The sequence below is a fragment of the Nymphalis io genome, chromosome 6 (genome assembly GCF_905147045.1).
Source record: "Nymphalis io chromosome 6, ilAglIoxx1.1, whole genome shotgun sequence".
NCBI lineage: Eukaryota > Metazoa > Arthropoda > Insecta > Lepidoptera > Nymphalidae > Nymphalis > Nymphalis io.
The window spans coordinates 8,881,092-8,906,406 of NC_065893.1; the positions used below are offsets into that span (position 1 = coordinate 8,881,092).

Sequence of the window (25,315 nt, forward strand, 5' to 3'; positions counted from 1 at the left end):
GGTGAGTGAGCCAGTGTAATTACAGGCACAAGGGACATAAAATCTTAGTTCCCAAGGTTGGTGGCGCATTGGCTATGTAAGCGATGGTTGACATTTCTTACAATGCCAATGTCTAAGGGCGTTTGGTGACCACTTACCATCAGGTGGCCCATATGCTCGTCCGCCTTCCTATTCTATAAAAAATAGGGATATTTTTTTAGAATTTTATATATTTTCATTTTTATACGAGAAATTTGAAATTGTCATTACGGATTGACCACGTATAGAAAATGTGTAGTAGATACTATATAAAATGTTCTTTTGCTACATTACTCTACTTACTTGTTCAGTTTTATATTTTAAAAGATCTTGAGAAAGACGAAATAAAGATTTTAAATCACTAAAATTAAGTTCAATATCATCAGCTTCCAGCCACGACAAACTTTCGCAAAGTTTATCTTTCTCTGTTTGCTTGAGTTCTTTTTGAGAAGATCTTATTATTTCTTTCCAATCCATCTCCATTATTATTGCTTATACAAAGATAATAGTATCACTACGTTCAACTAACTACTAGACCGGCTATAATCAAAGAGTACGAAGCTTCAAACGTTGCAATGACGCAGCATGAATATTCGATGTTTGTATCATATTCGGTTGCTAAGCAACGTTGCTTGAATATAATGCTTCCGATTTTTTAAAAGCCTCCCAATGATATAAAATAAGCATATTATACAATTTTATTGATCGTAATTTACTGAATTCTTGTGATCTAGAGCCTTGTTTATATTGTATATCTATATGGTATAAAATATATTAAATAAATATAAAACAGCAGCACTATACGTCGCGTCTTAGCCTGCGAAAAATTAAAAAAATATTTTTTATGCCTTTTAAGTACAAAACTTTTGTCTTATCTCAAAAGCAATACGCTTCTGACTGATTGGCTTAGTGGGTGGGTTTGCTATAGAGTTGTTAGTTTAAAAATATAATCGTATAAATTATATTTTTAATTTTAGTGAAAAAACAAAAACATTTTATATCTTTCATTTAATGATTATTCAATTATCAATGTTAACAACATACTAAATATTGCTATTTGGTGGTAGAATATCTGATGAGTGGGTGCTACCTACCCAGACAGACTCGCACATATCACCAAGTACCTATAAAATTTACCTATAAAATAAGATTTACCTAAGATTTACCTATAAAATCTTTTAATATTACTTATATTTCACAAGCCGATCGTTTTGTCATTGGGGAGATAATTAAAACAAAAACATAATAGAAAGTTTTTATTATTAGATGTGATGACATTGAACAATAGCAGTAATGTTACATTGCATGTCGAAGTGTCAACAACAAATAAACGTTTGTGCTTCTAGAAATAAATTAACAAAAATACAACAATAGGTTAAAAATAAGAAATCTTTTATTAAAATTATGAATGCATAATATAAGCAATTACATAGGGCGAGAGTAACTTTAATTTGGTTAAATAAATAAGGTGTAAATAATATAATTGAAGATACAATCGTCGAATTCAAAGAATAACAAATAAGTTGTAGAACAGGAAATAGAGAATTCACTAATTCTGCTTACAGTGACTAGACAATCGAGAGCCAAGCCAAAAAATTACTATTCTATCGTAGAGTTCCGAGTAAATAATACTCAACTACTTATATACGATACACCTAATATTAAATTAAGCGTATAAAATAGTATTGTCAAAGTTGTCAATATATTACTCGCCCTATTTACACCGACCATTGCATAGTTATAAGAATTTATATATTTATATAATTATAACTACGTTAATGCGGTAACTAATTAAAAAAACACGGTGGCTAATGAAGTAATATTTATTGTTAGAGATAAATGTATTAGTTTAGTGATGCCAATACTCACAAAATGTCCAAACTTTGTTTAAAATAAATAAAAATATAGATCGAAAATACATTTCAATTTATCAAAGTTTGACTTTTGTCATGTCATTGAAAATATCATTTTTTTAATAAATTTTAAAGTTAGAGATACTTTTCTGTTAATGAACTTAATCACAGTTAAAATAGAAAAACAAGGTTAGTTCATAATAATTAGTATAATCATGCAATGCTGCATACTTTTAAAAGTCACTTTTAAAAGAAGAGCTCCAACCGCGGCTCCTACGTAAATAAATAACTATAGCTACTGAACGACTTTACAGTTATGCATATATTTTTATACAATAATACAACACCATAATATCCAATACACATACTCTTTGGGCGCGCTACTAACTTTGGGACGATTTAAATTCATAAGGTACATATTTCTTTATTTAAACATGCAAAAGCAATTATGTATATACGAAATAAATAATATTGATTATTTAATAAGTAAATGTTAAATGTGCGATACGGGTATAAACGTACAAGTCAATTCATATTTAAAAAAAAAACAAACAAAAAACGTAATTCTGTACCAAAGCACATGAATGGTTTTGGGTAATATATATAATATAAATAACACGATATATTTATAAAAGGATATAAAAGTCATGGTTTACAATTTGGTAACATTTAGATATACATATCTATTAATTGTTAATACATCGTTAAAATATCGATTCAATGTTTTTATTCTACCATATCTACCCTAAAACATCCTCACAGACACCGTATCGACGATAAATTCCTATTAATTTCAGATATCATTGAAATCAAGTCCGTGTAGCGTTCGTATAAACAGTTACAAAGCATTTCAAATTCTGAGTTGTTATTGCGGTTTCACCTCTGACAAATGTAAGAAGTTCAACCTATAAGATAGAAAGAGACAAACGTTGTTAGGTGACCGTCATGAGCTGATTGCCTACCGCGAGCGTCGCGCGCACAGCGCCGCGCTGCGGAGGCGCCGCAGCAGCGACGTATGGCGCTATCAGATGCGTTCTACGTAGTTCCCTGCAAATATTTATTATTGAATTGGAAGTATTTTAATATCATAATGATTTTACATACATTTTTTATAGTTATAGTGTATCTTACCAGGGAAAGTACCGAATCGTCCAGTCCTTTGACTGGAGCCGACGTACCAGCCGTCGTCACATTTCTCCAGTACATAAACTGTGTCTCCCTCGTTAAGTTCTAACTCGTCAGGGTTTTGAGGTCTGTATTTGTACATTGCACGATATCTGAAAAATATAAATAGTAATTATGAAAAGGGTAAACTATAAGAGTAGTAAACTACGATTTCAAAAGATTTCGTTACTTACGGGATGGCCTCCGCGTTAGTGTCCACGTAGAGCGGCTCGGTGTTGTTGAGGTCAACGCCGGCGCCGGTCGGCGGGCCGTAGCCGCGGTCAGAAGCAGACAGCGATTGTGATGACTTCGTGATGTAACCTTATGTACAACATAAGCATAACGAATTTAGTAGTATTTTTTCATTTGATGAAAAGAATAATAATGGTAAGATTAAGACTTGTTATATTTTTATTTAAGTATATAGTACATTTATAAAATGTGGGAGCAATTTATTTATCTGGGAACAAAAGCCGCTAGAATAAAAAGGGAATATAACAATAACAGACCTATTGTAACTTAACTATTAAACCTTATGTTTTCCTCAGAAAGAAAGAATAAAACAATGTATGATTTAATAACAAATATAAAATATTTTTATATCGGAAGCAAGATCTTCTTATACGCGTCGAATAAAATATGTCCTACTTAGAACAGGCGTTATTTATTTTACAACAATATTAAAGAAATCTTTACATAAATCCCTTTTTTCCTTACGGCGACTGTAGGTTTGTTGAGGACGAGTACACACCTGCGAGAGGCTGCGTGGCGGGCGGCGCGTTGGCGAGCGCGGGGCTGTTGGGTTGCGGCGTGTAGCGGTGCGCGCCCATGCTGCGCTTGTCGGTGCCGTTCAGCAGCCCGTGCGCCGCCGGAGACGCGACCGGCTTGCCAGTGTTGAGGGTCGGATAAGGTTCTGAAGAATAAATATATTATTACTTTATTTGAATAGCTCTTTGAGACCTATTATTATTTATACTAAAATATATATAGTTATATTATTTAATTTATATATTTTAATATTTACACTAGAAAAAATATGCATAAACAACAACAAACAAATAAAACCATACGAACAATTAATAATATATATCAAATTCATTTTAAATAATCAGTCGAATAACACTTTTCCTGGCGTTACTAGGCCGGGAAAACGCTAGGCAGAAGAAGAAGAAGAGTCGAATAACACTTTTAAACATACTACTGCTATGAACAAATACACAAAATAATCTTAAAAAATATAAAAAAACATATTTTTTGGTTGTTTGAATCTGATCTACATATCATGTAGTACAATTAGTTACAAGTAAGTAAAGTAAAAGCCTGTAATGTGACATTGTTGGGCGAGGCCATTGCTTTTGAGGAAAAACTAATTCTACCGCGCTGTTTCAATGTGGATTGGTGGTTAAACATGATAGATTGTCATCTGACGTATGTAGGTTTCTTCATGATGTTTTATTTTACCGCCGAGCACAAGATTAATTATAAACATAAATTAAGCACATAAGGCCCTGGGCCTTTTGGACCTACAAACTTCGGTTAAGATTCAGGTGTTCTTACCACTCAATGTAACAAGCGATGTTTCATGTATCATTTCTTTAAAACGTTTATAGGTCGTTATAATGGTACTTACCAGGTTTACCTTGAGTGGGCTCTTGCAATATTGTAACATAGCTGTCAGGGAAAATTCCAGTTTTGCTCCCATTTCTGCCTTCCCACCAGTTATGATCTATACGTCTCGTCAATACGACCACTTCACCCTTTTTCAATGGAAGTTCCAGATTTGTCTGTGCGATAAAGTCGAACTTCGCTCTAGCTCTGCCTTCCACGACAGCGGATTTTTTAAGGGTTTGCACTCCATCGCCTTTTAATAACTGGAAGATTACAGATTTCAATTCTATAAATATATACCTTGTTCTCATTTGAAGTCAGTTTTAAACATTTGTTTTTTTTTAAATATGACATTTTGTGTAACGTATACATGTGTATGTATATGTTTAGTGATCTCATATCAACCTTACCTCGACATAGTTATATGGAAACAGCCCAATTTTCCCGTGCACTTCACCCTCGTACCAATTAGAATCTATTTGTTTCCTAACATTTATAACATCTCCTTTTCTAAAACTTAATTCACGTGCAGTTTGACCATTAAAAGTATATAAAGCTCTTGCTATAATTTTTTCTGCTTCGTCGTATCGGTTGAGCGGGACGACAGTCTTTTGTGATGGCATGAAATTGTCTTGATGACGTCTGTTTTGCATATCCTGGAGCTCCTGGAAATATAAGACAATTTTCATATTAGTCTCAAGTGCAGTACATACAGGAATTAAAAGGTTACTTTTTTCTTAGTTCCAAAAAAAACGTTAATTATCGTGTCAACGTGAACACCTCGACGTTGATATTAAATATTACTTATTGTTACGTACATTAAAGCGTTAAGTTTACAAATTATTTGTAACGCCTCAATCACAAGTGAGATATGTAGGTAATTTTGGATGGTAAACGGTATTTGGAGTATTAAATCAGTCAGATATTATATAGCACGTTTTGGATTAAATTAAACGTGGAACAAGTGTTAATCAAAACCACTCGTGAAACGCAGTTTCCAAGTTTCACCTTGATTGAGGCATCAAATGCTTCTATATCTGCAGCACGTATATCATTTTCCTGTAATTAATAATAAATGTATCCATAACTTTTCATTGACTTTATTCTTAATCTATATTACCTATATAAATATTTCATATATGTATATGTAAATTTCGAAATTAATTAATCTGTACTTGTTTTATTGTGATTTATAAAGGTGAGGTTATAGAGCTTAAAATCAAATGTATGTCAATGAAAAAATACAATTTTTATTAGTTATTGATACAAAGTATAAACGTTTATATTGAACTTATGTTGTGAAAGAATTCGAAGTTCAAGGTAATTTATTTAAAAACTTGTATAGTTTTACGTAGTAAGTCTTTATCTGAATGGAATTTAATACCGGAACAGTGACCATGGACTGAGAAAATAAGTTTTTTTTTATTATAAATGAATTATTATTTTTATAATGAACTATTTTAATCCTGGGACTATTTTTATCCTGGGACATTTTTCCTGGGACATTTTAATAAGCTATTGTAAGATATTTTAGGATATATATTTTCTTTTATTAGGATAAAGTTAGGTCCTTACTAAATTACGATTTTTTTATTTTATATTTATTTAGCGAAGGTTTAGGACTAAGCTTATATGAGAATGTTATAATGGTCGCCCATGTTAAAAATGATGGATCAATATACAAATGATTTGAATAATGAAGGTGTTAAAAAATATATGTCTACTATTTAGGTGAGTATCGAAACTTGATATATATTTTTGAATTTTATTGTTTGTTTTATAATAGAAAAAAAAAAGAAATAAATATAAAATATCAGGTGAAAACTATTGTGAACGTTGAAAGAAAAATGTTCGAATTTCGTTCGTAATGGTGTTGTCTCATATCGACTTAATATAGTACCTAAGTAGAGGGATTCAAATTTATATAGATAATTGATACTAATATTTATTCATTTGTACGATTTCATTACTCACTTAAATTTCGCTCAATTGTATATTCAAGTAATAATATGTTTTTATAAGCTCCAAGATTGAAAATAAAAGCGGTTTTTATGCCTAGACTAATGAATATAGCCGAGCCCTTGAGAGAAAGTGTTTGCGCTTGATTTCACTTTAATGGATTAAGATTATTTGTAACAGAAAGAAAGGCAATATTTTTTGCCTTAAAGCAAATTTGGTTATCTTAAATTAGATTATAACAATATTACAAAATAGAAAGATTGATAGAAAAGCCTTTTCCTTTATATATAAAGCCTTTTCCGTTATAATTAGAAACGAATATTTTTAATATTAAATTATTATTATTAAATCGAAGTACATGATAGGTTTGTCTGCATTATTGGCGTATGTTTGTTTTTAATTATGTAATTAAACTTAATATTGCTTTCAATCAACTCCTAGTACTTATGGGCTCACCTGAATAACTAAATCAGCAGTCATGTGCATTTTAGCAAACAAAATACTATCACACGCTCACTATTCACACACACACTGACTCACTTTCAACAATACAATAACATAACGGTATGGTGTGCGTACGCGAACTGGCGTTCTAAGCAGATGACCACAGCTTTAATGCGGATAGAATGAAAACCGACGCAAACAATCTAGGTGTGAAGAAACTGCTCTCTATATGCATAGAGCCTTACTCTATCGTGTAATTTAATACTGCCGTTATATTTAACACTTCCTACAGTAATTTATCGCGATTATTCCACTTGATTTTAATAATTATTCATATAATTATTTATGTACAGGTCAATTTAATAAATAATTGATTACGACACTATTTTCATTTAACCTTATTTAAGCTATATCTAGTTAAATCGTGAGTGACAAATTATGGTACAACAAAATTGTCTCATTCGTCATTTTTTAAATAAACTTGAACTAATCACTACAAGTAAATATGTAACATTTACCTTTAAATTATATTTTTTAATCAAACGTCAATAAAAAGAAAGAAACAGATAATATATTTCAGATATTAAATCAAACACAAAATTATAAAAATAAACAAAGTACGAAAAAAATACGCAACAATGTAAATAATTGATTAAACATTTAGATTCTAAGGTAAGTATTGAACAAACTGCACTCGCGTGCAAGCCAGTAGTGGGCCCGTGATGAGGCATTACCATCAGTCAACGTTGACTTGCACGCTAATTGTGTTTCCTCATTGAACTCACGATCAGTTGTGAACTGGGAAATTCTCGGTAATTACGTTTATAATCAAATGCAAAAGTAAGTACGTAAAATCTTCTTTGGGGTATAACATGTTTGAAAAAAGGATTGACAGCTTATTTAATCACCGCTATTACAATTCGGTTTATTGCTATTTATTAAATAAAATATAGTTATTCAAATATGAAAAACTCTGTGGGTCTTAACTGGATTTCTGCTTGACAACTTTAGTTATTTTTGCGTTAGTTTCATTAGGCCATTTACGTTTATTATATATTACAAACGTAATATATTTAAAAAAGTTAGTAATTAAGTTTTTAATCAATGTAAGCAGACGACTGTCGTTTTGTACGTGTACGAGACTGTATTAAGTAATGCGTATAAAGTTTTGAAATATCTCAATACACGATAATTGTTGCGTTAATTGTAAGATTTTTTTATTTTTAATATGGGAAAAATATACTAACGTGTGTGTTTTTTCAGCTTGCTGTTTGTTTAAGATTTATTGCAAGTAACTTAAACAATGAGAAGTCCTAATACAGACATATAACGTTTGTTGAATGTAATAAAGTAGGTCAAAAAGGATAAAAAAAGCAGATGTAATAATAAATTGGTTGTAGGGTCTCGACGAAACACACGTGTACATGACGTTATTGTTTTATGTAATTCACTTTAATGCCAAGATAATATTTCATAAATTCTACATTAATATATTATATATATCTTATAATCATTTTTATATGTAGGGTTTCAATATGAAGCCAAAATCACAGGTAAGATTCTGAATCACTAACTCTAATCGTCAATTACAAAAAAAACAAATACTCTCCTCTTAAAGAATTTTTTAAACTATCCTCAATTAAAATGCAGAACGCGTGGTTAATCGCGATCTATCGATATAAATACAATCAATCAACAGCCAATCGTTGTCCACTGCTGAACATAGGCCTCTCCCAAGGTGCGCCAAAGCTCCCTGTCCTCCGCCTTCCGCATCCAGTTGGTGCCCGCCACCTTCTTAAGGTCGTCGGTCCACCTGGCTGGAGGGCGCCCTACGCTGCGCTTGCCGATTCGCGGTCTCCACTCTAGGACTCGTCTGCTCCAACGGCAATCGGTCCTACGACATACGTGACCAGCCCACTGCCACTTCAGCCTGCTAATTTTGCAAGCTATGTCGGTGACTCCGGTTCTTTTCCGGATAATCTCATTTCTGATCTTATCCTTCAAAGATACTCCGAGCATAGCTCGCTCCATAGCACGCTGAGCGACTTTGAATTTGTGGACTAGTCCCGCAGTTAGTGTCCACGTTTCGGCACCGTATGTCATGGCAGGTAAGACGCATTGGTTGAAGACTTTCGTCTTCAAACATTGCGGTATAGACGACTTGAGGACTTGACGAAGGTTGCCAAATGCTGCCCATCCCAAGCGAATTCTTCGATCGGCTTCCTTCTCGAAGTTGTTCCTACCGACTTGTATTATCTGTCCTAGGTAGGTATATTCACTAACAACTTCGAGAGGTTTCCCCTCGACGTATATCGGTCCCGGCACGACATGCCTATTGAACATGACCTTGGTCTTGTCTAAGTTTATACCGAGACCGACACACCGGGAAGACTCGCCTAGGCTACGCAGCATTTCGGTGAGTTGTTCCAGCGACTCTGCTATGATGACGATATCGTCGGCAAATCGAAGGTGTGAGATGTAATCGCCGTTTACATTGACTCCATACCTAGTCCAATCCAGCGTCTTGAAAACGTCTTCCAATGCGTTGGTGAACAGTTTCGGGGATATTACATCCCCCTGTCTCACCCCTCTGCGCAGTTGGATCGCCTTCGTCTTACAGTCCTGGATGTGGACAGTCATTGTAGCGGCGTTGTACAGACATCTCAGTACCTCGATATATCTCCAATCGATATGACATCTCTGCAATGAGTCGAGCACTGCCCAGGTTTCGATGGAGTCGAAGGCTTTCTCGTAGTCCACAAATGCCATACACAGCGGCTGATTGTACTCTTCGGTCTTCTGTACAATCTGCCAAACAGTATGGATGTGGTCCACGGTGCTGTAGCCTGATCGAAAGCCGGCTTGCTCTGGGGGCTGGAACTCGTCAAGTCGTCTGGCGAGACGGTTCGTGACGACTCTTGAGAACAGCTTATACACGTGACTCAGGAGGGAGATTGGTCTGTAGTTTTTCAAGAGGGTTTTATCACCTTTCTTGAAAAACAGTACCACCTCACTCCCGCTCCACGTTTCCGGGGTCTTGCCATGTTGGATGACGGAATTAAAGAGGCTTGCTAGCTCTTTCAGGACCGGAGTCCCGCCTGCCTTAAGCAACTCTGTTGTGATTCCGTCATCTCCCGGAGCTTTGTTGTTTTTAAGCTGTTCAAGAGCCGCCCTAATCTCTCCTTGGTCAACGACCGGGAGCTCCTCGGAGTAATGGCGTATAAGAGGGGCGCGCTGGTCATCAATACTGATTCCCACGGGCTTATCCGATCTTGAAGAGAACAACTGCCCATAAAACCTCTCTACTTCTCCGACAATCTCAGGCCTAGAGGTAACGACCTCACCATTTTCAGTTTTAAGTTTTGTCAGACGCGGCCTCCCAAACTTGCGAGCGAACACTTTCGATCCCCGATTTTGCTCAATCGCAGCCTTGATGGCACGGGTATTGGAGCGTCGGAGATCGCGTCGCGTCAGCGTTATTATTATTTGATTTAAGGCCTTATCTGACAAAAACGATGGTAGTTCTCGTCGTTTTCTCATGAGCTCGAGTGTCTCAGCAGAGAGTTTTGGTGCGTTGTCTCTTCTCTGTGGCGGAAAACACTTGCGGGATGTGTTTTGCAGTATTTTGACCAGCGTGTCGGTTCTCTCATCAATGCTGCTTATGGTTTCCAACGCGGTGAATTGATTTTGAAGTTCCATTTGGAACTTTTCGGAGCCTTGAGCAGCTTGGAGCATGGTAGGTCGGAGAGTAGACCTCATCATTCTCGATCTTTCGGCTTTTAAGTTGATATTTAGAGTGCCTCGAACCAAGCGGTGATCACTTCCGGTATTAAACCTGTTGATCACTGAAACATCTCTAAATATGTGCCTTTTATTCGAAATGATAAAGTCTATCTCGTTCCTTGTCACGTTATCGGGGCTTCGCCAGGTCCACCTCCTCTGAGGCTTCTTTTGAAAGAAAGAATTCATCAAAAAAAGCCCCTACGCTTCGAGAAAGTTTATCAGCATTTGCCCCCTGTGATTTCTGCAGCCCAAGCCGTAAGGTCCGACTTTCGATTCACCGCTATCTTGTACTCCCACTTTAGCATTAAAGTCTCCCATAACAACATTGTAGTGGGCCTTCGAGGTGTCGTTGAGGGCCTTTGCGATGTCCTCGTACATCGCTTCGACCACATCATCAGAGTATGTCGAAGTTGGCGCATATACCTGTACGATCTTCAGGGAGTACCTGTCGGAAAGTTTTAGGACAAGGTACGCTACCCGGTTCGACACACTACTGATTTCCACAATGCTGCTAATGAGATCCTTTTTGACTAGAAAACCGACACCACCCTAGGAGAGGTTATCACCTTCGCGGAAGTAGAGTAAGTTACCGGACTCTAGAGTTATCGTGTCCTCCCCCTGTCTTCGGACTTCAGATAACCCCAGTATATGCCAGTTTATATGACTTAACTATACTTCTAATTCGGCGAGGTGATGGTCCAGCCTCATCGAGCGTCCATTATACGTTGCCATGTGCAGTGGTTTTATACGGTAGCCTGCCGTGAACCGGTGATTCTTAGCACCCCCTGCCCTGCCGATACCACGACCGCTACCTTGGTCGGGCCTAGCGGGCTTGCCGGTTTTTTTGGGCGCATCTGCCATTAAGGGAGGGGTTTGCCCATACTCGCCGCGCTGGACAGGCGTGTTGGCGAGCGCAGTAGGGGAGTAAGATGTTTATGGGAGGAGGGACGCTGCTGCCCATCCCCCTTTTCCCCGTCCCTCAGTCGCCTCTTACGACACCCACGGGATGAGATTGGGGGAGTACTATTCTAAGCCGGTACTCCACGGCAACCTCGCCTTGTCTCAAATATTGTCAACACGTTATACCCTCTTATCTTGGGCCCCAACTCCACTAATATCTATGGTTTTTTTTTTTGACTTAGTAGATATAAAAACAGTTTGAAATAAGTGACCGTCAAGTCTTATCTTACACTATATTTATCATAAGACGTTGAATCATTATGACATATTTGTGGAAGAGTTTAAATGACAATAAAACCCAAGTCGATGTGAATTTTAAACATTTCAAAAACACTAAATATTTATTTAGAATATATAAACAAACATACAAAAGAACATTGATTTAATATAGTATGGTTAAATTCAATTTTTTTGTTAAATCTTGCTGCTATGCATCTTTGTCAATAAATGAAAATTAAAATCATATTTTATTCTTAAGATTAATCTTTTTTTTTTGACAAATTTCAATGATATCCTGGGCCATTTGAATGGTGATTATAATATATATGTATATCTAAAATTATATATATAATTTATAACGGTTACCTGTAAATATTTATTTCTCTTCTGTTCCCTGTAAAGTCGTTTCATATGCTCTGCCTGCTGCCGTGCGAGCTCCCGCTCCGGTACGAGTGGTAACGGGTCGTGTCGCACGGGGCACCGGTAGTGGATGTTCACGTCGCTCTCCACGTATCGGCGGCTTGGAGATTCTGTGTTAAAAGAAAATAATATATCATTTTATCACTTTATATGACTCCATTTTGGGAGTGTTTTTGAGTCCTCGTTTTGATTTCCCCTAATATCGATAGTGTTTGGGACGGATGTTTAAATATTTAAAATGAATTAATATAACTGTACAACAAAGATAGAAATAGTCCTTCTGTTATTTTACACTTTAACACGTCACACCACGATCAATTTTTATTGACTATTGGAAAGCATATAATCAATTAGGCACAATGTGTAATGTATGGCACGAGCATATATTTTGTACACCAATGTGGGTAAGACACGGTGTATTCATAAAATAATTTATCAGATATAGATCTCAGTCCTATTTAACACTGACTCATTAATTCTTTACCAAATCAAAATTATACTTTATTCGAATACTTTGGAATCGTTATGTATCTGATAAATTTAACTATCTCTAGCCCCTTACTCTAAACTCTATACATCATTAAAAATTATCTGGTAACATATTTCTAATTTTAGGTTTATTTTTATATAAGTTGCAATTAATGTTAAAACCGAAAACATTTACATAATCTTATACGGGTGTGTATGAGTCGGATTTTTTTTTTGCTAGTAATAAGTGAAAGTGGCCGAGCAGCGGAAGTATTATGGATCTCGATGTTGTAACACTTCTATTATGGGTAATATTTCGGGTGCTGGTTATATGACGATACGCAATATCACATCTCGATCAAACCGGTTTACGATTCGATCACTGCGATCTATCTTTACGAAGGCATCTTGTATATTCGATTTGAGATAGTCTCGACATTTACCTTTAAACAATTGAACAATTATTTAATTACATATGAATAATTTACACTGAGAACTTAAAAAAAACTATTGAAAAAAATGACGGCGTGGAATGGAGACTGATTTCCCTGTTGAATTGCAATTCCAATTATCTGGTGAAAAATGTACCATCTATTATGTTACCTGTGAATGCATTAAGACGGACATATGTATATCTTTTGTTGATATTTTGGATATCAAAGTATCTTAAAATTAAATAACTATCGAAAAGTTGTAATGTGCCAACAATAAAAAAGAGCCGAATCTCGAAATATCAGCGTTATTAGTGTTATAAGTTTCATTAATATTTCTCATTTTATGTAATAAATATTATATGCATGTAAGTATATTAACGGAAGTAAATGACGACTTAAAAATGAATGACAATAAAAACAGTCCTGGATTTATGCCTAGGCTTAGGGTCCCGACAGCCGAGGGCACACCGAACCAAAAATAATATAATTTCACTCTAACTGCTCTAGGGGGGCCTCAAATGTCTGTGCCTCGGGGCCTTTGATCTCAAAGTTTGGACCTGTATAGATAATAAATTAGCTAAAAAGAAATATACGTATTGCTTTTATATTTTATTATTAACAATAAATTCATTCGCAATGCTCGTCCATGGTACGTGTGTACCTACGAATTAGAACGGAAGCACGGCAGGGGTCATTATTCTCGTCATTACGTACCTTCATTGTACACCACGGACGGAAGTAACGAGATGACGACATAAAAGTCATCTCAGACTTGTAAATAGAATTGTTTAAAGTACAAAAAAAGAATAGAATGTATTAAAAATGCTATAATTTAAAAGGCAGTAGTATTTATATTTACTTTTTCACAATGACTTGATAGTTTTTTATTAGAAATACCTAGTAAATACAATAAGGTTAAATTATAAGTACAGAATTAAACAAATCAACTAAAAACTTAAGAATGTTGATTTACAGCTTAAATATTAAATGTTCTTAAATAACATAACAGAAATAACTAAAATCAGTCAATAAAATTATATAAGTCTTAAATCGATTACGTTAAAGCAAAATACTGGAACGGTGTGGAAAAGGAAAGCCCTTTGCTGTCAAATCGTTTGTTAACTTTCACTTAATAGGCATTCGTGGCACGCGCCTGCCTTCTTGTAAACACGCGTGTGCCTACATGGACGGTGTTCAAAGTTGGCTTCTGTGAAAGGTGTTTTTATCTGTACATATTAGATTATAATTTATAGAAAAACTGTGCCAAGTCATTAACAATATCTTATGTTTATCTTTCCATCGTTTTTATGTTAAATCAAATAATAAAAAATAATTATTAAATATAGTTTTCTCTTCGAACCGCTTGTAATGCATAAGTTATTTTTGTGTTTGTATTTTATTTTCATATTCTGTAGAATGCGCCAAAGATATCGTATTAATGATATTCAGCCCCTATTCTGTTGTTTATCGTACTAATAAATCTCGTCCTCATCTATTATTATATTACTTATTATATAAATCTACTAACGGAGCTAATTTTAATACATATTACGTAAAAATCTGTTTAAATTTGGGAAAAGTTGAATAAACAAAAGTACGCTACGTGACACGTAGGAATGATGTACAAAACCTAGAAATTACTTACTAAAAACACAAATTAAAAAAAAAAACTAAATACTTGGGAGTAGTCAGTTGTTTTTACTATGTTTGCTTGTATGAATTTGCTACGTATATTCCAATAAAAAAAAAGCTTTATTAAAAAAAAAGCATTAAAAAAAAAGTTTACTTTTTTTTTAAAAAGTTTGTAATAAGTGAAAGAACTCCTTTCCGTCCGTCGTCGCGGTTTAGTACATGTGTTAGGTACCCTATGTCTTTTTCTGCACCACCTGACAAAGTGTATGCAAAACTTCACGATGATTGGTTGAGTAGTATAGACATGAAAGTGTGACAAATAAACAAACATACTCCCTTTCGCATTTTTTATACTAGTAAGGTTGATATCAAGAGATATATCGTACGAGGTACAGAACGAGTTTTAAACTGTATTAAAAATATTCTATTCTCATACCTGTATATTATATTATTATAACACATTAATAAACACACATATCACGTGTGAGACACTAATACAAATTCACACTGAATATAGGAAGAATAAATTAAAATGTAAACCAAAACTAAGTAAAAGTAATAATAACTACACAATTTATAAACCAATAAGATTTACCGACGTAATAGTGTGCTCAAATTGAGTTTATCACTGTTATTTATGAAACAAATTTAGCAAGATCAGTTATTTCATCACAAGAGTAGGTACTTGTAGCGTTTTGTAATCAGTTACTGTAACCGGTAGAATATGTTGTAAATATTTTAATATTACTAAATTAATATTTTCTATTATAAAAATATACTTTCACAAATAATACCCTTTTTAATTTAATTATGTTTTTAATAAATATAACAAGTTTTAAAACTTTGCATGACTTATTATTTACTATGTAATTAAATTTATATTATACATAAATACCCTATTAGAAACTTATACAATTATTTTAGATAAACAAACCGGGTCTTGTTATTTTCTTTATCTGTTTCAATATTCCCATTTTATAGTCACTATCTAATTCACATTCACTATTTACTTTATTCACAATATGAAATCGAGAGTCGGTGGATCGGCTATTCCGTCTGTCAACGTCGCGACGACTGTTTGTTATCAGATGCACTTTCATCGTCGTCTCCCGCCCAAAAAATTACACATCAGGTGTAATGGTGTAATGACTATTTTTTCTTCCCCCTCCTTTAATTCTTACAAGATTTTATTGCTACTGTGGTCATAATTTTATAGAAACTTCATACGTAAAGATTTATTTTTCAACGATTTTTAAATTGCTTTTAAAGTCATATATATTATTATTTATATTTCTGACTGTAATATTAGACTAACCCTTTATTAATAAACGTAGTATGTAAAACGTAATATATAATTATGTCGAATAAAAGCATGCAGATATAATATCTACTTATACATTTTTAACAAAATGTTTTAGGTTATTATTATTAAGTACTTACTATACGGCAGAGGAGCATAAACATCTGGGTATATATCTGTTCTGTTTCCCCATTCTGTGAAATCGTGAACGGTATGACGATTTTCTTGTGCCTTAAGACTATGGGTTTTATGTTTTAGTGTTTCGTTTTGCTGATATTCTACATTGTTTTGATTTAAGTTACCATTATTTGTTTTTGTTCCAGATTTACAAGAAAAAGAAGCATTACGCTTGGGAGCAACGGGAAGATTAGATTCGTTACTTTTATCAGTGGTCGATAATTTCTGTTCGTTCTTTTCTATTTGTGAATGATTAGCTTTATTTGCAGTACTATTTTCTAAAAGTTTATTGAATTTATAATCATCTGTTAATGTTGTAGGGTCATTAATTGAAATTGCAGATATTTCGTTACTTAAAGGTAAAGCAAGGTTATCTTGTTTTTCTTCTATTGAATCACTTTTTATGCTGTCCGAGTCACATTTAGATACCGAATCATTCGGACTACTTTCTTTGGAAAAATAAGCACTGTCATTTTGTACTTCTTGTCGGTCTTCACTTTCATCGTAAAAAATATTTTTTTTAACGTAACTATTCAATGCTTTGAGAGATTTGGACATTGAATTAGACACGGGTATATTTCTGTATTGTACATTATCATCGTAATAAAATAGTTCTGTCTTCACAATTTGACAATCATTCAATTTGACAAAATTATTTTCATTTAAAATTGTTTCACTTAAATATTTTCTATCCATTTTTAAAATACACGATTAGATCATCTTAGTACTCAACACAAATTCCGGACAGTTGGCACAAAACTGAGCTTACGATAAGATAGTCTATCAGTCAGTGTGATTGATAAAACTCGTTAATGATAATAAACTTGTTGAATACACATTTTCACGCTAAGTACATATAATAAAATAACAAATAGCACTAACTTGCAGTATTTCTCCGCTTAAGATACTGTTTACGTAATGAAATAAAACGCTTGAAACTCGTTTTGACTCAATTTAGGTGACGTAAATATCTCGTCGACCTTAAAAATATCAAAATACACAAGTATAAGGTCACAAATAACTCGTACATTATTTACGTTACTAAAATACGTTCAACTACTAGCCAGTACTAAAGACATACAGGTTTCGATCGGTTAAACAAAGGCTATTGTTTTTTTTTTAAACATCCAATAATATATATAAAACCACAGTACAAGCCTCTCACGCACGAGAATTTATTGTCAATTCAAAGGAATTTTAGAGGGAAGTAAGAGGTGCAATTTCATATTAGGCAATTTTCGATACGATGCACAACAACAAAAAAATATATAATACAAGTGATATATTGAGAAATTGATTTTGTTTCATACATGTAAATATTTTACACATACCAACATTTTCTAAATAAGCAAGAAGACACTAGAAATTTTTTTTTATTAAGAAAACACTTGCCTGAGTCCGAATAACTGCCATGCGATGCCCGACGTGGCGGCTCAGGAGCGGAATCGGTTTCTATCAGGATACAATAAAATAATATGGTAAAGAACTAAAAAAATGTGCATTTGTTATAACACAAAAATTAAAGATCGACTGATTGACCGTCAATTTCAATAATACATACATTTATGTATTTTTTTTATTATATTTCAATATGTTATAATTAAAATTTATAAGTAAAAACATTATTTTAAATTTTGGGTTCGATCGATCTTTATTGATAATAATGAAACATTCCACAAGTAACTCCAATACTAAACAATTAAGTCTGGCATAGTAAATAAATATTAACCTTGAAAAGTAACTGTGTGTCGTGATGGCGTGACAAAAGGCGCTAGACGATATGGCCACGCTGCTGGTGGAGGCCGGGGAGGCGTACGAGGAGGCTCATAACGGCTAGCCGGACGGTGGGCTGATGGATCGAAGGCTTGTTTTGCTAACGGCTCGTTTTTAAGAATTGAGTTTAATTTTACTGTATTTTTTTTGAATAATTCAATCTTTTCATTTTTCATTGGCGCAGTGCGACCGCGAACTAAAGTTTTCGGATCTTTTAGAGACTTATTATTATCTTCCGGCTTCGGATATCGATGAGCGATCCACGGTCCCTCTAAATAAGATGCTATATTTTGAAGCTCGCTTACATCAGGGGTGGATGTGTAAATTTGTCCAAGAAGTGACATCGCTTCAAAGCGCCGGCGAATACGTTCCACTTCTCCAGGTCTACATTCTAATGCTTCTTCTGCAGAATGTGATCTTGTTGAATTGCGTCGTCGAAGAGCAGCTAACTTCGATATTATGTCGATATGGGGCATAAAACGATTGTTCGGACGAAGTGGCATTCGTGCCACTGGCAATATACCTTTACATTTCTCTTGTCTAGAGGCCCTGTCAGAGGGCCAATTATTTTTTATGTCGTTTCTTATAATTTCGGGATCGCTGCGAAATCTACGTAATACTGCACCACCGGCAGTGGGTGAGTCAAACCGTCTTGCAAGGCGACGCACTTCTCCCTCACGTGCCAGTTTCAGGTAAGCACGCCAATAACTCTCCGGATCGGGGGACGGGCTTCGACTACGCCATATCGTCTCGTCACTCGAAAATCGCGTGTCAGGCGTTCTTCGATCGCTTACATACAGTTCCGATTGAGGCGATGTTGATCTTGAATTTAGGTCACCCTTTAAAGGAAGCGATAAAAATTTATTTTTTTCACTTTCTCCAAATAGTTCTTTAATATCTGCACACGATTGAGATTGATATATTTGATTATTTTCAAATTTTGTTTCTTGATTTTCATCAAGTTTATTAAATTTATTTGATATATTTTTCTCATCAGAACTATCTCTTGCGTGGTAAATAATTTGATGCTGTTTATCCTCTTTTACAGATTCGAAATATTTTACTTTCTTTTGAACTTCTATTTTAGGACCTTTATAAATAACCGTTTTTGAAGATATATCAGAGCTGCCGGTCTCGGTTTCACTAGCCGAAGAAGGGTTTGATATCTCGATATTTTGTGATGATTTTTTTATGGGCCCAGATTTTTTATCGGTTTGATTTATTTTATCTGTTTCGATACTATTTTTCGATTTATTAATTAGATTTGTCTCTTCAAATTTTTTAGTGTATTCCATATGAGGTTGGAAATTATTATCTTCTTTTAAAGAAAATGCATCGAATTTGCTGATTCTATCCAAAACTTCTTTACTAAGAGATTGGGAAATTCTCTTCTTTTCATTTTCACTGAGTGTCATTTGCATTTTATTAACATTGTTTTTTAATTCTTTTTCGAAATTTAAAGGATACGCTATAGCGGCGATAGACTCTGATTTATTTAATGCAGGTTCAAGAGTACTTATTTTAGGTGTAATTAAAGAACTACACCTAACATGCAAAGAAGGATTTTTAGTTGATTTTGCTTTGACTTCAATGGTATATTTTTCATTCTCTTCATTCGACTTGGAATTAAATTCTTTACCGTAAATAGCATTTAATTGATTTTTAAGTGCATTTACTTGATCCATCGATAAACTACTCCATAATCGATTACCAAGGCCAATTTTTTTCCTTAAATCAGTCATAGAATCAAATTGAAAATTATTTTTGTTTAATTTACAAGGCATTTTTATGTTTTTATTTTTATTGTTTATATTAAACGCTGTCTCCGCAACACTCGTTCCTCTCCAGAGAGGTTTGTAGTTATCTTTACAGTGCGAATGGTCTATTTCAACACCGTCTCTACACTTTTTCTGTTGTAGTTCTTCTTTTAAATCTTCCACTGACTTTTCTTTTACTCTTAACCCTCTCTCCCTATTAAAATTCCATCGAAAGTCATTTACATCTCTTGGATAAAAAAGGATATCATCTTCATTTTGAGCTTGTTTTAGTTTTCTATAGAGATTATTAAGTTCTTCTTCAGCTCTCTCTATTATCCTAATTTTTTTCCATCGATCAAAATCAATTATTTCTTCATCTTTTTTTCTATAATGTAATAAATTTCTTGAAGATGTAGCCTTTTCTAGTTCAGCAACTCTCTCCAAATAGGCATAGTACCGATTAAGTTCGCGAAATCTTTCCGATCTACCTTTTATATTCTGGATATCTTGAATATATTCATCATAGTCAGGATCATTAGCACTTATATTAGAATCACTTTTGGTTCTTACAATTTTTTTATTTTTAATTATATTTTTTTCTTCGTTATCCGCACTACGAGTTCGGTATTCTTTTCTAATTGATTCAAGCTTGGTATGAGTACGTGCGTTTTGTATACGACGACTTGATGGAGATCTAATAGTTGTAGGTGATTGGCTTCTGCTAACTGCTTTTTTAACTTTTGGTGATACAGGTCGTGATGTTTGTGAAAAATATATCGTTCTTTGATTTTTATCCTCTACGTCTTCTAAAGAATTATTTTTAATAATTTGGTAATTATCTCTTAACCTTGTAGAAGACGTTTCAGCTATTGATTCAGAAAATATAACTGTAGTTGGTGACGTCGATTTGCTTGATCTAACAGGTTTATCAATATTTTGCAATAGCTTGGGTGCCGGTTCAGGTTGTAATAAAAACCTTTTTGATGGTGAAACCAACTTTCTCGTTAAAGGAGAATGTTTTCTATGAAAGACTATTGTGGGTGATATGGGCCTTGAAGTTTGTGAAAAATATATTTTATTTATGGGAGGTTCACTTTTGCTCCTATTAGTCGCTAATGATGATGAAGATCCAAATTCACTTCCGCATTTAGTTAAACTTTCAAATTTACGGATTCGACCATCCATTTTTCCTGGCCATGAAATTGATCTAGTGCTTTGAATATGTGTTGGGCTTAGTTGTCTATCCCACATTTTAAAACGAGATAGAGACACTGGCTTACGATGAATCAAATATGTATTAATTGAGTTTGATGGGCCTAAACAGGATTCAGGCAACGATTGAAATACTTTTGCTTTCTCCATAACTGAATTCAGTGTATTATGCGGCAGATCAGATGGTAAAACGAAAGGTTTACTCAAAAAAAGATTTTGAAAAAATGAATCTGATATAACGGCATTTCTTGCTTGCTTTATATTTATATCACTTAGTTCAAAATCATCAATGGACCCAAAATTTGATACATCATCTAAAACATCCCCAAACTGACTACTGTCTTCAGCTTTTTCCGGTAAAGTATTTTGAGTTTTTTTAAGAATATTCTTAGAGTACGAAGATTTTGTGATGCTATTTTTATTTAAGCTCTTCTTACTATTTTGTTCAAGACATGGCACACTACGAGGTCTACTTATAACGTTCTCTAATGATTTCTTTTTTCTTAAATTAGTTACGACCGCTGTTTTTATCGGATTTTTTTTCGATGACGTCATTAAATGTGATGACGATTTAGACATATTAGTTATTGTTTGTAGGGGATTAGTTATTATTGACTTTGACTCATCTGTAAGACAATGAGTAGATTTGGCTTGAATTTTAGAAATTTTATTTTTTTTTACTTTTTCTGAGGTACGTATCATATCCCTACTTTTATGAGTTACGCTTGTTGTTGCTAATTTTGAATAAACTGGTTTCACAACTTTCGACGATGTATCTTTAGGTATAGTTGAATTTTTTAAAACACTCTTAGGTTTTATTTTAGATGTATCAATACATTCATTTCTTTTTTGAGAACTCCATAACTTATCCAGAGAAGTAACTTTATCCAATATATTTGTTATAGGTGTTCTTCTACCTACACCACCTTCGATTGTTACTGATTGAGAAGAATCACCATATTTACATCCAGAATAATTAATCGGCAACATTGTTCTTCTCGGTGAACTAAAGCTACTTGTTGTACTAGGTTTTGGATTACTTAAATTATTTTTCTGTTTGAATTTCGCTGACGACATAGAATTTTTCATTATATTCAGCGCAGATGGGGCAGAGGTTGATAAAGTTCGATTTGGATATGTTCCTGGATTTCTTTTTATTATGACATGTGTATCTTGTCTTTTTAACTTGTTGCAAATTTTATCTTTTAAATAATCCACATTAGATTGTACACAGTTATCCCCTTGGGTTGAATTTGTTGTAGGCTTTGTTGATGTTACAAGTTTAAGCGTTTTGCTATTTTTTGAAGATCTTCTTTGAGGTGGTTTTGGAGGTGGTATAGTCACACTTCTTAATTCAGAATATTGTTTATTTTTTTCGACCCCAGTAATAGGATAACATATCATTTCGTGTACTTGTGGTATTTTTTTTTGTACACGTATTTTAGTTAAAGTTGATGATATTGGAATATATTCGATTTCTGATTCATCTGCGAAATTCCAATCATTATCAATCTTCTTTTATTCGTTAGACCTGTGCTATTGGTGTACTTCGTGCTCCTGGTATAAATAAAACGGTGTAAAGTGTAGTTCTCTATTCGTGGTAACATACGTGCCAGATTTACATACTGTGGATAAAATAAATACAATTTCTAGCCAACGTGTTTGTTTAATGTTGGAGTCTACTCTAATCATGCAATCATTTGTTTACCTTTCCATAGCAGCCACTGAAGAACCAGCACCGATGTTATTGACATTATTTAAGAGCCATGCATACTACGTAAAAACTTACCTGGAGTGAGAGCAGATATAAACTAACGTGATTGTTGTTAGTGAGCACCATATATTGTAATTACACTGTGACCTTGTTTAACAGTAGTTCAAATGGCAAATAACATCAGTAACAAATGATATGATGCACTAACCTTGACTTCCATTCATTACTTTGTAAATTATAAAATTAATGTTGGAAATGTCATTTGCCTTATCACAATATTTAAATTACTTATGAGTTAAAGGGTTATTATTAAATATAGTCTCACCAGGTACCTTAAAATATTAAAACTAACCGGCACCCATAATCATGCCAATATATTATATTGTATTATTATGTAACCATAATTAGTAGGAGAAAAAAATGTGAGATTTTTGCAGTTAAATTCTTTTAACCGTTTAAAACAAAGTCCGTTACCGACATATTATGAAAAACGTATTTTTTGGAGTTTATATGACTAATGAAAGAACTGTAATATTTAAATAAATAAGTTAGTATACGTATACTTAAAATAAAGGCACCAATTTTTTAAAACCACGTTACTAAATAAAAGAAAATAAATTTTACCTTGCCTAGGTGGAGCTGGCGATCGAAAGCCTCTAAGTGGGGGTTCCCCGCCAGCCTGTAAATCTTTGTAGGCTGCGCGTCTTTCAGCCGGTGACAATGGTGCCTCAGTGTCTTCTCTGCGTCGAAATATTAACGTCGAGTCGGATTCGTATCCGGATTCTTTCAAAGCTCTAAAGGGACATGAAAAATATAATTCATGTTGACGAGTAATATACATAATATCATTTTAGTGACGTTATTGTAGAATTTATTTATTATAAAATTAAAGAACATTTTATTCGATAAGCCACAGAAATAAATAGAAAATCAAATTCAAAATTATTGTAATCTTTGTTATGTTAGAAAAGTATCTACTATTAATTAGGTTATAAATTGAATTAAAAAAGATAGTAACCTTGCCATATTAGATTTTGATAGAATAGCAGATGTAAGATCTTTTTTTTCCTTGGGCGATGCCTGGGATTGGGACAATGTGCTTGATTCATTTTGCTGAAAAAAATATATCAAAATTACATTTTTGTACCGAACTACAAAGTTATTGCTTTATCAGATGTCTTGACGCAATTTATTTAAATTTTTTCAATTGAGTTCAAGACAATTATGAAAGACATAAAAAGCGACAATAATCATGTCAAAAAATAACAAACGCGAAATCAAAATATAATTTCGTAATTAAACAATTATGCTGAATCAATGGAATACATCTAAATATTTCATGCATTTTAGAATAGTGTCATTTATATAATGCAACATTCCCTTAACTACCAAAAATACCACGACGGCGATACCAACTATGAAAACTGACGTTTGTCGCAATGTCATGGAATGTTACAATAAATAACTGTCCATTTCTATTTTAATGGAGTTATTAGACGAATCAGAAACTAAATAACGTAATAACAAAAAAAAAATCGTCCTTGAATGGGTCAAGTCAAGAGTATATTTGCTTGTCAGAGCGTCATGGCGGCATGCGAAAGCGATCCCGTGGCGCTCCTCGTTAAGACGGAAAGGGTACCGCTGGTTTTTTAGTGGCTATTCCGATGTTCGGGGCGCACTCGGCGCCTTGGACACCGACGAGCCCCACATAACCCCCCACTGTTCCCTTGGGAACGCGTAACGTTTTTCCAGCGTTAAAAAAATAGAATATATTTGCTTGCAAATATTTATATATTGATTAATATGATAATACCAATCCATATATGTATATTATAATAATAAATAGACTTACATAAATACTCAGAGTTTAAAGTTATTAAACAACTTAATAGTATTTTCATTATACTTATTTCTATAGTAACAAAAACTTAGCACGCATCACAAACAAATGCATAAAGCACTTTAATTCACAATTTTTGACAATTCAAACTTAAATATATCAATTTGTACATTGTTAGTATAAATATATATATACTTATATTAACAATGTACTTGATATATATATATATATATCAAGTTTGAAATGTTAGCATGATCAAAATATATTTAAAACATGCAGAAGCAACTTTTTAAACCTTTGCTCAACGTGATTATTAATCCTAAACATTTCGGATCTAAGCCAAAATACTTATACTCATAATGCTCGACATGCATCGCAATATCTCTGTAACCTTTTATGTTAACAATTATCAGATTTGGCTCATGTTTCATTTATTAAATTTTACACATGTCAGAAGCCTAGACTCAAGTGCCAATAGCAGCTCGAAAAGGTCCAATGCGACGCTAATTTAGGATGACACAAGATACTATAGGTAATAGTCACATTGAGCATTCGTTTAAACATGAAAGGCACCACAACA

At 33.7% G+C, this 25,315-nt stretch overlaps 1 protein-coding gene across 10 annotated transcripts in view; it reads right to left on the reverse strand.

Moving 5' to 3' along the window:
* Positions 1-1,261: 1,261 nt before the first annotated feature.
* LOC126768858 (sorbin and SH3 domain-containing protein 1) overlaps positions 1,262-25,315 on the reverse strand; it is a 150,863-nt gene continuing 126,809 nt past the window's right edge. For 6 of the 10 annotated variants that reach the window (XM_050487223.1, XM_050487224.1, XM_050487216.1 and 3 more), the window contains 11 exons: positions 23,914-24,008; positions 23,520-23,689; positions 17,832-17,891; positions 12,375-12,538; positions 5,652-5,702; positions 5,054-5,308; positions 4,666-4,906; positions 3,787-3,948; positions 3,230-3,356; positions 3,003-3,148; positions 1,262-2,918 (listed from right to left, as the gene is read on the reverse strand). In XM_050487223.1, coding sequence (XP_050343180.1) covers positions 2,896-2,918; positions 3,003-3,148; positions 3,230-3,356; positions 3,787-3,948; positions 4,666-4,906; positions 5,054-5,308; positions 5,652-5,702; positions 12,375-12,538; positions 17,832-17,891; positions 23,520-23,689; positions 23,914-24,008 — 1,494 coding nt within the window. In that variant the 3' untranslated portion in view covers positions 1,262-2,895. Of the gene's footprint in view, positions 2,919-3,002; positions 3,149-3,229; positions 3,357-3,786; positions 3,949-4,665; positions 4,907-5,053; positions 5,309-5,651; positions 5,703-12,374; positions 12,539-17,831; positions 17,892-18,168; positions 23,042-23,519; positions 23,690-23,913; positions 24,009-25,315 lie in introns of those variants that run through there. The other 4 variants (XM_050487219.1, XM_050487218.1, XM_050487222.1 and 1 more) reach the window with 4 other exon arrangements.